This window comes from Ostrinia furnacalis, unplaced genomic scaffold, assembly GCF_004193835.3.
Source record: "Ostrinia furnacalis isolate ACB-3 unplaced genomic scaffold, ASM419383v2 OfSCF7594, whole genome shotgun sequence".
Taxonomy (NCBI): Eukaryota; Metazoa; Arthropoda; class Insecta; order Lepidoptera; family Crambidae; genus Ostrinia; species Ostrinia furnacalis.
The window spans coordinates 1-13,869 of NW_021137833.1; the positions used below are offsets into that span (position 1 = coordinate 1).

The 13,869-nt window shown below is 37.9% G+C and overlaps 1 protein-coding gene across 1 annotated transcript in view; it reads left to right on the top strand.

Annotated features, from left to right (window-relative positions):
- The first annotated feature begins 3,327 nt into the window (after positions 1-3,327).
- Gdap2 (ganglioside induced differentiation associated protein 2) overlaps positions 3,328-13,869 on the top strand; it is a 40,236-nt gene continuing 29,694 nt past the window's right edge. The window contains exons 1-2 of the mRNA XM_028322119.1: positions 3,328-3,435; positions 8,383-8,530. Of these exons, the coding sequence (XP_028177920.1) occupies positions 3,381-3,435; positions 8,383-8,530 (203 nt within the window). The 5' untranslated portion in view covers positions 3,328-3,380. The remainder of the gene's footprint in view (positions 3,436-8,382; positions 8,531-13,869) is intronic.

The following is a 13,869-nucleotide window of genomic DNA, read 5'->3' on the forward strand; positions in this document are numbered from 1 at the left end:
TTTATATTCAAGCGTTAAATACGCGCGCAATAAGTTGTTATTGACGTCGCCTTCTAGTAATACGCAAAATGGTTCCTTTCATATTAAACTGCCACCAATCGAACTGCCTTCGTTCGACGGCAAGGCTGAAAATTGGCCTATTTTCTATGAAATCTTCCGCACTAACGTACATTCTAATAAACAGCTGACGGATTCACAACGTGTGCAATATTTGATGAGTAAATTAACACACAGCGCCCTAAAAATGACCGCAGGTATCGTTCCTACCGGCGATACTTATAATATCTTGTGGGATAGTCTCGTCAAAAAGTACCAAGATAAGCGTAGTCTAGGTGTTCACTACGTCAATAACATCCTGGACATTAAAACATGTGTAGGTACCGCTGCGAGTCTTAATCCATTTGTTGAGAAGTTATCTTCATCTATTGCAGCTCTCAAACAATTAGATATTGAAAACTTAGCAGATTTTATTATTTTGCAATGTAGTTTGAGGAAAATTGATTCTCAAACGCTTCAGAGTTTCGAGATTTCTGTAGGTGATAAAGAAATACCTACGTGTGATCAGTTCATATCTTTTATTCAAGACCGCGTTAAAATATTAGAGAGAACTCGCAAAGGTCATTTCCAACCGCCGCTCGTTCGCTTAGGCTGGGCACTGTTGGAGCGTGTCAGTCTGCTGCAGTGACTCACGTGCCAAGACTGCAGTGTTAACTGACAACCATCTACAGGCTCTCGGCCTATACGGCGGAGGAATGGCCCGAAGCACCCATGGCCCGGTAGAACCTGGGTCGCCCTTTGTGTGAGGCGATCATGCCGTCGCACCCACTCCTCTAATACAGGCAGAACTGCCTCTATGGTGCGACGTAAAATTTGGCTGACGGCCAGGCGTACCCTTCAGCACTCTAGGGCCTATAGTATTTTTCACGTAAGATGATCCGTATGACGTTTTGAGTTTGAAAGTTATAGAGATGTCACATAACTAAACCATAGCGATTTATCTATCGATTTTTTCTAAGAGTTAGTAAAACCTACTTTTAGAGAAATATTTTGTATAGGTGTCATTTAACAAAAAACATGTTTTTTTAATTACAAATATTTTTGTAACAATTTTTTATTGATAATATTCAAACTCCATGGACTTCGTGTTCAAAAAAAGATTCCTAAAAAGTACTGGTTCTATTTCTTTAAATTAAAAACTGTTACTTTATTTTCAATGCGTTTATTAAAGTCAACAATCGAAAAATATAGTTGATTTTTGTGATGTTTTTAATAACTAAGTATTCACTGCAATCGATTAATGAACCGCGGAAATAATCGATTTTGTTATACAACAAATACCCCAGCACTAATTATATTCCGTTTCACACATTGCGTACATTATATAAAAAATATTTTTACATCGTATTTAATTAAAATATAATCAATAGACTCAGATTTTACTATTTATTTAAAGACATGTAGTTAATTTTTTTTAATTATATTGCTAATAAAATACAAATATTTTTTCAAAAATATTCTGCATATGTAGTATGCGTAATATGGATAACCTTGAAGTGTCATACGGATCATCTTAGGTGAAAAAGACTATAGATCCTCAAGCCTCTACCTTTTGGTTTCCACCTCTCGTGGTGCACGTACACGTACATTTCCCCTTGGGACCTATGGTCACCTCGCAACTGGCGTCTATTCTCGGTTGTCGACACTAGCTTTGTCGCCACTGAGGATGAATGGCATAAATAATATCGATTGTCACCAGTGGTGACACATACTTTCCCAGTTGTAGCTACAGGCTTTCTCACAACTTATGACAAATTAGAAAAATACATCCCAATTATGCCTAGTGGGGACGTAAACAAATATTGACACAAATGTCATCGTGCATGACATACGTAAAGTAAAAGTCAAGTAAGACCAGATGAATACAAATATTATTAATTTTATTAATATATTCTTCTATTATATTAAGCTATTTTTGTGTTGAATAAAGGAAGAATATTGGTGAAAAAATCACTTTGATTTTTGGGTATTTCACGTTCTTTTAATTTGTGATTTCTTATTGTAAAATGCTTAAATCTAAAAATTTTCTCAGATAACTATTTGCCCAAGGATCTATGCTATAGGATATAAATGTTTGTTAAATCGTTTTCACAGTATTTTTATAAAAATTTCAGCTTGTAAACTGACGCTAAAGTGGAAATTTACAAAACCTGTGTGGACTTATCTTGATAGAATTCTTAAATGCTAAACTAATCGCAATATTTTCTCAATTAACTATTTAGACGACGAAATTGCCTAACTATTTATGCCTATAACATATTTGTAGTATTACTGGTTAATGATTGTAACGAGTTGAAAAAGTACTGTTTTTGCGTCAAACGGCGTAAACGCTCTTAAAGCGACTTTTTAATAAAAAAAATGAAGATCGATTTATAGATTAGAAATTCAGGTATACAATAATATTTTATCCCAGAGAAGGATGTTTCATAGTGTTACCTATCTAACATTTCCTAATAGAATTAATCTTCCAGCATGGAATCGTTGCACATTCCATGATATTTGCTGAAAACAAAAGAACAAAACAACACTTCAATATCGCCTACTACCCTACTTATTCACATTTTATTGATCACGCGCTTATCGCAAACTCATTACAACGTATCATGTCAAAATTAGGCCATGTATATGTAGCGTAAATGATACCTTATGTCTGTCGATAAGTGGACTGGATTGAATATAGTTGAATAAATGAAATAAGGTAAAAGATGGCCCAATCTACCATCAGAAATGCCTTGGAACTCTTCAAGGCCTGGATTAAAACCCAGTTTGTAAAAAATATATTTAATCTTAACGTTCTAATAAGACCGTTAAAATTGCGCCATAATAATCTCTGTATGTATGTATTTGCAGCAAGGTGATTCACAGATAGACCCAGAAACACGAAATAGCATTGAAAGAGTCGAACCGCTGTATTCTGGCAGTTAGGTATGTTTCGGTAAAATTCAATGACGGTTTTCGCGAATGAAAGATCCGCTAGATGGCGGGACGTGGATGTGGGGTCTGACTGCTGCGTGATTGGTGGATTTTGACATATCTGTCAATGTCATGTCAAAAATAACCAATCATGCAGCATTTGGACCTCGCGTCTACGTATTGCCATCTGGCGGATTTTCCAAACCCTCATTAGATCAAAAACAAATGACTGACTAATCGATGCTCCATCTAACTATTTAATTTTCATACTGACGTAAAACAGGTGACTCCTTTTGCAATACGAGTATACGACTCATCGCTTATCTCCGATAGCGAGGCTTATCGATTGACGCATTCGGCTATCGAGTCCGCAGCACATTCAGTGTATTGTGACCAGCCAAACTAAAACAATGGAGGTGGCAAGTGTGACCATTGATATGAAGACGCTCAAGCCTAGGCCCACCGGTTAGTGTTTTGTTGTTTAGTTTTTCACTTGTTTTTGTTTGTTTTCTTGCACTTGAAATGTTAAATACAAAGTAATCTGTTAGAAATGTAACCGTTTGCACGTTTCCTGAATGAGGAAAATCGTGTTTGTTACATGATATAATTAAATATACGAGTATCATTGTTCTAACTTCTAAAGCTGGGTTGCACCGACTTACTTTAGCTATAACAAACGTCAAATCTGTCAAACTCTACACAAAAAACAACGGTTATAGTTACGGGTAAAGTTAGGTGGTGCAACTCAACCTAAGTATAACATGTAAAATTTCATATGGGTACATTATTTATGTTTATTGCGTATCAAACCATAATGATGCGTCATAAATACACAACATAAACTTGATAGTATGACGAAACTCATCGACTGAAAAAAATGTATGAATAATATGAGCTTTTGTGACCTGTTCCTATCTTTTGGCTGCCACGATATAATTCACCCATTTTTTTCGGTGGTAAAAATGCATTGAGTTGCATACCCGCCACTGTGGTCAGGTTAGGCGGCGGGTTATGTGGGGCTCTCCCCTCCAGAACTGTTGTGGACGCCCTTTGCCCCATCTAGGGGACATAGGACCATAAGTCAAGTAAGTCAAGTCCCCTCCAGAAGGGACGGGCTTACCCACTAAAAATCCACCATCGCCGTCTCGCTGAGCATAGGTGGGAGCCGGTGTAGCGAGGCTTTTCCCGACCTGTTCCACCTACGCGCAGACCGTCCGCCCTAGGCTCTCCGGCGGGGAATCGAACCCCGGTCTCCCGCGTGACAGGCGGGAATACTGACCACTGTACTAGTACTATCGAAGAAATATAATTCACCCTAAGTTTTTGTTTATTACTAAAATATGTAGAACAAGTATTTCACAAAGGCGTTTTTGGCTTATTAAAAATGTAATTTGTATTTGTGACGCCTGATAATCCGTTTTTCCGGTTAGGTCTTAGTTATTGTGTATTTTATACTACATTATCCATAAAAAACCCATTTTATTTTCAATGTTAGTTATTTTAGTAGATGTTTGATTGGTTATTAAATTCCTATTAGTAAGTAAATCTAGAATGTTTAAATAAAGTCCAATAATAGCACTGATATGCCAAAATAAAATCAAGGTTATCTAGTATAATCTTGAATATGGAAATATCGAACGTTTCAATACGAATAAGTACGATTAATATACTTATTAAACAACACAAAGAGTTGTCAACAATACACTGACTTACGATTTAGGTGAAAATGCATGTGTCATAAACAAAGTGGTGACTTACAGACTATCCTGAAATCAATACTGATTATAATAATACCTTACATAGTATTGCAAAAAATGTCAAGACCGGTCGTATCTGCAGTGGGTTCATCATCATCATCAACAGCCCTTTACAGTCCACTGCTGGACTATGAGCCTCCTCCACTATGGTGGAGGGATTTGCCATAATCTCCACGCTTGGCAGGCGGGTTGGAGATCGCAGTTTAAAAGATTGATGTTTTTCAGATAGCGCTGCTGCCCATTCTCTGTTTGATGTGTAGTCCCTAAGTCGCCTCTTACGACACCCGCGGGAAGAGTAGGGGTTGGTGACAAATGTATTCTACTCTGCCGTCACCACACGGCTTACAGTGGCAGTGGGTTAATTTTTTTTATTTATTTTTTTATTAGGTACACAAAACAGAGATACAACCTTATCATACCATGGAATAAAGCAGGTTATACATTAAAACTTGTTATAATAACTTACTTGAAATCAAATAAAAAAGCTGATTGCATTACCACAAATTGAGCCCAACACTCTTAATTTTAAATTACTTTTAAATCACACGTTAATTAAAATATTAAAAATATTTACATAATATATGTCACAATAGTGATGCAACTTTTAAATGACCAATGTTATCATTAACCTGTTTAATGTCGTTTATGAGTTGTAACTATGCAACAATATCAGTTCGCGTTAAAATTGACCATTTATCTGCATTGAAATTCCCGTCGGCTTTACCATGATTAGTTAAATCATGTGTTTATCTAAAATATCTCCGAACGTTGGGAATTTTATGGCTAAATTTAGTTGACGACAGATTTTATTACATATTTCAACTCAGTCCTAGTGTGTACTCGGACTAACTAACACAGCGTGAAATACGCCTTATATGCGCACGAGTTTATTACGCCTAGTACGGTCATATTTTGGCAATCCGCGCTCCTAATAACTTGACTTATCAACCGGCGCGTGCTTCTCATATTTAACATTCATACACAAAACAGTTTGTAAAAAACTTTTTGTTTAACCAAATTGGATGATTTGGACGAAAATGTGTGTTTTAAAACTCGAGTGTGCAATTTGGCGGTTAAGTAATTATCGGTAGTATAATATTGAAATTTTCTGTGTGCTTTGTTCTATTCTAGTGAGACGTAGGATGTGTGATATATGTGCCAAGTGGTGCCAAATTTGGTGGAATTTTAGTGTAGTTTAAATGTTTAAAAACTGTGATCAACTCCGGATATGTTTATACTAGTGCATGTATTAACTTCGATGTAAATTAGTGCGCGTGATATGTTTTTTGACTGTCTCAAAAGTGTGCAAGACTACAATACAGATAATGGTTTTCTTATGACTGGAACTGAAGGCTCTAAAATAGGAACCTTGCACGTCAAGACACCAAGTAAAGCAAGCTGTATGCCAAGACAATGTTTTGTCTCCGGTAGCTGTCAAAGATAACATGTTCAACGAGGGTTTCGTGTTCGATTGTAAGTCTGTCAAAGTTTGCTCTGACTTTTCCAAAAGCACCGATAACGTTCCTACCCTAGTGATGATGTGAGGACAATGGACTTTTGTATGAATTTGCATACGTGTCAAAATAATGTAATGTTATAATGGCATGCGAAACAAACGCATAACGTTCTCTGTGATAAAGACATACAAAGTTGACTGCTTAAATGAGGTACATTTCTGATATTTTGCTTTATGGTACATAAATGTCCAAGTCTTTCTTGATATATCACTCGTAGGTATATTAAAACTAATTCCCTTACATCTGCGTCCATATTTTTCTATTGATTAATTTCGTTGCTGGTCCAATGACAGTTAAACCTTCCACAAGAGCAACTTAGGTTTTAACTTTAAAATCAAGTATCAATGACGTTCTCTTTAATGTCCTACGTCCCCTAGATGGGGCAGAGTGCGTCCACAGCAGTCTTCCATCGCGTAAATAATGACGTTAGTTTCACCAATAATAAGAATAAAATCATACGTTAAATCATAATTGTAATAATTAGTAACACTTAATTACGATAGTCACGTTTACACGAACAAAAATTTTACCACTAGCCGGCTCTATTGAAACGATTTATACCTTTTTCTAAATATTCTATGAACTGATAAAACAACTTATAACTAAAAAACATACCATTCTCTTGCATGTGATAACAACTGAATGCAGTTGTTTACTGTCATGATGATAATACGTATCAGGCGTTGCTAAACAAACCGTGTTTTTTAACACGTAGAGCACAAATAATGTATGTAATATCATTATTGCTAAATACCTAAGAACACAAAGTTATTTCTTTGTTAGTTTTATTTAAATCGGTATTTTGTTGAAGGCAGGAAGTTTGCATATCAAACAAACGAAAAATATTTGAAACTGTACCGTATCATTACAGACCAAAGTACGTCCGTATTTAATCGAGATTCGTTTCCTGTATTTTAAAGCAAAAGGTTTTGTAGAGTTCTGTAATTTCTCTGGAACTGAAATAAACTTATGTATAACTATCTGAATAGAGTATAGAACTAAAACTCCCGTCTTTCATTGTCCAATTTATATCAATACTTATCACTATATCGACTGATATTCACGTCTTTGAGCTATTATCAAGCAAAAAATAATCAAATATACCTAGCTCAAATCTGCAATTTGACTTGCTTCAAAAATACTATCTAACTTGTTGAACATATTATTATGAATGAATATTATAATAGTAAGTTAATATTTGACAGAGAATCAGGTGTGCCTAATAGAATCATATTATTATCAGTTGCGCATTGCAGATTTTTATTATCTATGATCACACTAGGTTGTGAAAATGTGAGTTTATGTTTTGTAAATATTGTAGAGCTTAGATTACATGATATGAATATACAATGATATGTTTTATAGTAAAATGACGTGTGAAGATACGTGTAGTATAGTTTTATCTAATCTGTGATCGTTTACTAGAAAAAGAAAAAATGCTTAGTAACTAAGTAACTACTGTGAAACTATGTACACATAACCACCCCCAGATCCTGAGCAACGAAATAAAGACTTTTCTCCAAAAGGTTCCCAGTACCGCCTAACTCTTAAGTGAGTTCGGCGCTTTAGATAAAAAATACGTAAAAGTAAAGTCATTTATTGCCAACAAGAGGTTCACAGACAATATTGTTCCTTGCAGCTGCTGCTTATGTCGCGGCAGCCTTAACACAAATTAAAAAAAAACTGACATTTCTCAATATTGAGGACACATGGTTTGACTCTGTTCACTCACCATTTTTTTTGCGTCGGGAAATGCTTTGCGCATGCCCACTGGCTGATGGGGACAGTCAGTCAGTGGGTTATGTGGGACTCTCCCCGCCGGGAGGGCGGGGGCTATCCACTAAAACCTCCTGTGTCCTCCGGGGCCATTGATACGAAGCCGCGAGTTATTGTCCTATTGGACATTCGTCCGAGGCTCCGTCTCAGGCTACAGCTCGCTCTTGGGCGAGCCTCTCCGGCTTCGAGGGGAATAGTGATTCCCCTCGGGTCGTCCGCAAACGGCGCACTGGACACTGGTGCGCCACGGGTCTCGTAAGGCGCCCGCCGGGCATCCCCATACCCGGCGGTCTCTGTTCTTTCACCAGATTCATCCCCCAAGTCTAAAGCTGGACCCACACTAACTGTTAACCCTTCCACAGCGGAAGACGACGCGTCGCTATGCGACGAGGACGCGGCGGTGGAAGCAGCGGCGGCGTTCGCGCGCGCTTGCGCACCCGATACGCAGCGGTTGTTGGCACCCGCGCCCACGCCGTATGTCGACAGGCGGCTGTTAGATGACCACGAGCAGTGAGTACTTGGCTTTAGTTTTTGTTTTATTGCAGGAATAGGCAAAGGCATGCAGCCGAAAGAGCTTTATAATATTCATCTTGAATGTAATCGACACGCAGCGGTTGTTAGCACCCGCGCCCGCGCCGTATGCCGACAGGCGGCTGTTAGATGACCACGAGCAGTGAGTACAAGGCTTTAGTTTTTGTTTTATTACAGGAATAGGCAAAGGCATACGCCAAACAGCCGAAAGAGCTTTATAATATTCATCTTGAATGTAATCGACACACAGCTGCTGTTAGCACCCGCGCCCGTGCCGTACGTCGACCGACTGCTGTTAGATGACACGAACAGTGAGTACTTAGCTTTAGATTTTGTTTTATGACAGGAATAGGCAAAGGCATACGTCAGCCGAGAGTGTATTCAGCTTTTTAATATTCCTCTTCAGCGGCTATTGGCGCCCGCGCCTTAATGACTTGCGGCTTTTGTATAACGATGAGCAGTAGGCTTTATTTGTTGTTTTTTTTTTCCTTTAACAAGAAAAGGCAAAGGCATACGCCATACAGCAAAGCCATACTGCTTACCAATATCCGTACTTCAGTTGCCTAAGGCTTAATCCCTAGGGTTGAGACCGTGCGCCCCTGGTATTACTAGAGGGCGCTAAGTTTATGATTGCACAACGGGCGTTACTTGGCATAGACCTAGAGATATTTACCGGTAAGTTCGTGGATAACCGCTTTTTAAAGTAGAAAAAAAAATGTTAAAAATATTTCACTGATTTGTTATCCCAGAAATCGCTGCAACAACCAATCCTACCTTAATACTATTCACGCGGAAATCTCACGGAAACCCAAGTCATTTTAATATGAGCTGTGTTATACAAATACGACTAAATTTAAACGCCATAATAATTAAAATAAAACGCTAATTACCTCACAGCGGGCCGCAAATATTTGCCTCCGTCAAAATTATCTCTGCTGCGCAGTGACAGCGACGAGTGACAGGTTTTATGTTATTTGGGTTATTAAAATACCAGCTGGTGTTTGATTTGAAGGGTAAATATCAAACGTTTTCCCGAGAATTTCGATTTTACCGCCAAATGTGTATTTATAAATCGTTCAAAGACACCAGTCACGTGATGTGGTTTACTTTGGTATGTTAGTTTTGTGTTCTGTAATGGTCTTCAACTAATGATTTGTAATATGGGTACGAATATCATCCAAATTTCCAAAATTGCTTGGCTCTTATCATCATTATTACTAGGTGATATTCTACTCTATCAAAGCTGCCATTGTCTATAGTTACCGTTTACTGCATGTCACTAAAATAATAGATTAGAAATATTAAATAGAATTAGATAAAACTACATACGATGTCACGGTGCCTTGCTTGATGTTCCATTTTCGATGCAAAGCTTCGATTTCGGTATTTCAAATAAAATAATCTCACGTGACCCTCATTTTCCATACACCTAAAGCGTAGTATATCATATACCCACGTGCGTAAACTCGTGCGCACCCACGCAATCGCCACTTCGTCGAAAATGATTTGTGAACTTACAGTCGATATTAATAGAGCTCTCCAAATAACCCCCTCGCTGAAAGTGAGCTGTAAGAACGTCCGGTATTTTTATGATATCCTTTCGATAGTAAGCTTAGAGATATTTCAAGAAATGTGTTAATAGAATTTGTTGGAAACAGATTATGTAAAATTCTCCGATCATAAAGGTAGCAGGAAGGCGCTGGACGCAGGCCGCTACGAACCGGGCAATATGGAAAGCATTGGGGGAGGCCTATGTTCAGCAGTGGACGTCCTATGGCTGAGACGTTCATGATGATAATGAAAATTCTCCGATATAAGTTTAATATCATGCGAGTCAGAACAGTCTGGTGCCCCAGGAGTTTGGACTACCGATTCGAAGATTACAGTTGATAATACTCACTTATGAGCTATGAAACCAATCTTATCAATATATTTTATTCGGAAATAACTAAAACTCATAATTTTGATAAATCACGGCTATAAAAGTAAATAATATTAAACTAGACGGCTGTAATTTAGCAACTTAGTTAATGGTTACTGATAACATCTGCCAGATAAAAGAGTTATCGAAGTACAAACTTCCCTCCACTATTATTACCACAGTAGCAACTTGCCCTATTTTGTACCATATTTTGTGTACAGTCATCCTTTTTCATTACCTACAAGTGTACGCATATTTCTCGTCTCTGAATCAATTCAATAAAGTGTAATTTTACTAACTCTCTTCTACGTCTAAATAGAGAGGAAAATGCGAAAGATGTTGTATAAGTCACCCAGGACAATTTGTTTGAAACTCATTCCAAATTCCTTTGTTCAACTATTCCACTGTATCACTTTAGGGAATGTCACTTGTTCCAAACCTTTAAGCGATCATTTTAAAATAATGAAACAATTTCTTAATTGACTCTCAGACAATCTTAGGTTATTATTGCACAAAATATAAACAAACTAGCTTTCCGCCCGCGGCTTCGCCCGCGTGGAATTTTGTCTGTCACAGAAAAACTTTATCGCGCGCGTCCCTGTTTCAAAAACCGGGATAAAAACTATTCTATGTTCTTTCCCGGGACTCAAACTATATCTATGCCGAATTTCATCAAAATCGGTTGCGAGGTTTAAGCGGGAAAGCGTAACAGACAGACAGACAGACAGACAGACAGACAGAGTTACTTTCGCATTTATAATATTAGTTGGGATTAGTTGGGATGGGATTAGGACATTGTAATCCTACTTTACGTCATGAAAAGCTATTGTTTATTATTGCGCATATAGAGACGTTCAATTTTGGTTCTAAGATGAACCGTAAGCAAATCACATGCTTTTCCCAGATGAGATTAATTTAACCCTTGAAGGGAGCTGGTGAAGTTTTACTCAATTAAATCGAAGAATGTGTCGACCCCTTTCAGGAGCAGAGCACGTCTCTATCCATGAAATTGAAAAGATTTTGCAGGTTGACTGTCGAGCGATCTATGCAAAGATTTTCGTGACAAAATAACGCATTGTATGTTCCAAAGATCCACTTGCTAAAAATCAGATTAGTGAAAATTTTATGTATCCTGAAAGATCGTCAAATCAGTTGTGTAATATCGGATTCCACGCAAACAAAAACTGGGGGGCACGCCCGGGCATAGTAGAAATAAACCTATTGCGTGCTATTCGGGAACCAAGGATCATAAACAGTTAATTTTGAAGCTATAAATCATGGTTCTACTGCGCCACAAGCGGCAAACATGTTTGTTTTGCTTCTTATCTTTTGAACGCTCTGCAGTTGATGTGAGTCACGCGTGGATCAAAATAAAATTATTGGTATTAGAATAGGTGATTTTTATAGCTAGAAAGCCTAGTCTGCTGACAACAGCTTTATTTTTTTGTGTGAAATATTGAGTCACTAATTTAAAACCAGGATTCTCGATGAAGAATTTAAAAAGCCTGTCAGAGGGTGACCCTTCAGCACGCCTTAGCCCCCATGTCTTATAGGCCTCCTTTAGGCCCTAAAGGAACTGATCGTCCAGTTATGGTGACAGCTAGATGAACTAAGTATTTATTAATTGTACCTTCCGTTTAACCAGTAACTAAGTAGTTAACCAATAACCGAGATTCGGACGTTTTATTTAATGTTCTGTTTTGTCAAGGAAAATCCGCCGAATTTAGTCATGCTCGTGTACGGAAAGGGCCCCGAGTGAATAATTGAATGGCTGACAAACTATTGCTAGTGTGTGTGTGGCCTATCGATTGAGCTGTTTTAAGCTCTGTGCACACTGACGGGGATAATCAGTTTATAGTTAACTAACTTTAGTCCGCCCGAATGAATTTCGGTCTTAGAAAAACATTACTGCGTGAGCGTCCCCTTTTAAAACAACGGAAAAGACAGACAAGAGGTTTACTTTAGCATTTATAATATTGTAGGTACGAATTAATTAAACTTGTCTGTAATTCACTGTATGTTGATGTTTATGTTGAATCAAGTCCTGTTTATAATAATCCTGTATTCCCGTCACGCAGCGAAGCAACGTGCTCCGTCAACTGTCTCGCTGTCGAACATTGATTGATAGAGACTCACCCTTTCAGCTAATACGTACGTACACTCTACGCATAAAAAATAAAACACGCACAACTTAACAAGCTTTTATCAGGTTAATTTGTAACCATTATGAACAGAATGGTGGACTTAAAATCATAAATAGAACACTTCATAGGTACTTACTAATAACTATATGACTCGAATAAAAATAAGTGCTACGCGACGCTCACCAACTTTTCCTCCTGTCATCTGTCATTCCGAAACTGACACTTGACTGCACTGTATGCAGCCCAGCCTTGAGTTCCCGAATATTTGAACGTTATGAAGATTAATTATCGCGATATGTAAAAACGAGACAAAATTCAGTACGTGTGAACTGTTCCCCTTTCAGTATTACACATTTCAGTGTGTTTAAATTTTGTATTAATAAACCCCTCACTTTGTAACTCCCGTAGTCCCGTCACGCAGCGACACAACGTGCTCCGTCAACTGTGCTCCCGTCGAACATTCGATACAGTTCGGTCCCCTTTCAACATACTTATACAATACGCTTTTCACATACCATTCGTTAAAAGTCACGTGGAAAATATACATAATTGTCATCCCTTTCCCTCTTGTAGAGATTAATGTTGAGTTCATGTTCCCATTGCTCTGGTATCTCACATATTTCGTGCTCCATTAGGTGGCAAGACATAAACACTAGGTTACACTGTTCAAGTGAGATGTAATTAGTTTCCAAATTGTACAATAAGTTTCTTTATTCTCCAGCTTGAAGATGTTACAACTTCTACTATTTGTAATATCTTCATTACCAAAATGTGTCATTTTGGAATACCTAGTTTCGTTAATTTGATTGAAAATTGTCGTTTCATGACAAAATTGAATGAAAATTCATGTTTAAATTACTGTCAAACAGCCTTAACTATAATATTTTCCGACACTGACGACTTGTTTTCAACGGCGCATCCTTCCTAGTTATTAATAGGCACCCTTCAGCAGTGTACACACGTAATCAGATTCGATCAGCACACAGCCAGAGCACCCTGCCATCGCAAACACGTCGCCGAGTTTGTTCAGCGATAGAGCGTGACAGCCGCAGCGTGACGAATGCCTTATCTGCGACAATGTGGCCTGTTAGTTTTGTGTGTTTTGATCTATGAAAAAAGTTTGCATAGTCTTGGTAAGATGAATACTTTACATAACACAGCACAATGATAACCACCGAAAGACAAAGGAGGGCACACATTTTAGTAAATATGATTTTTGTCACCATTATTTATTGGTTCTGATAGAGGAGAAT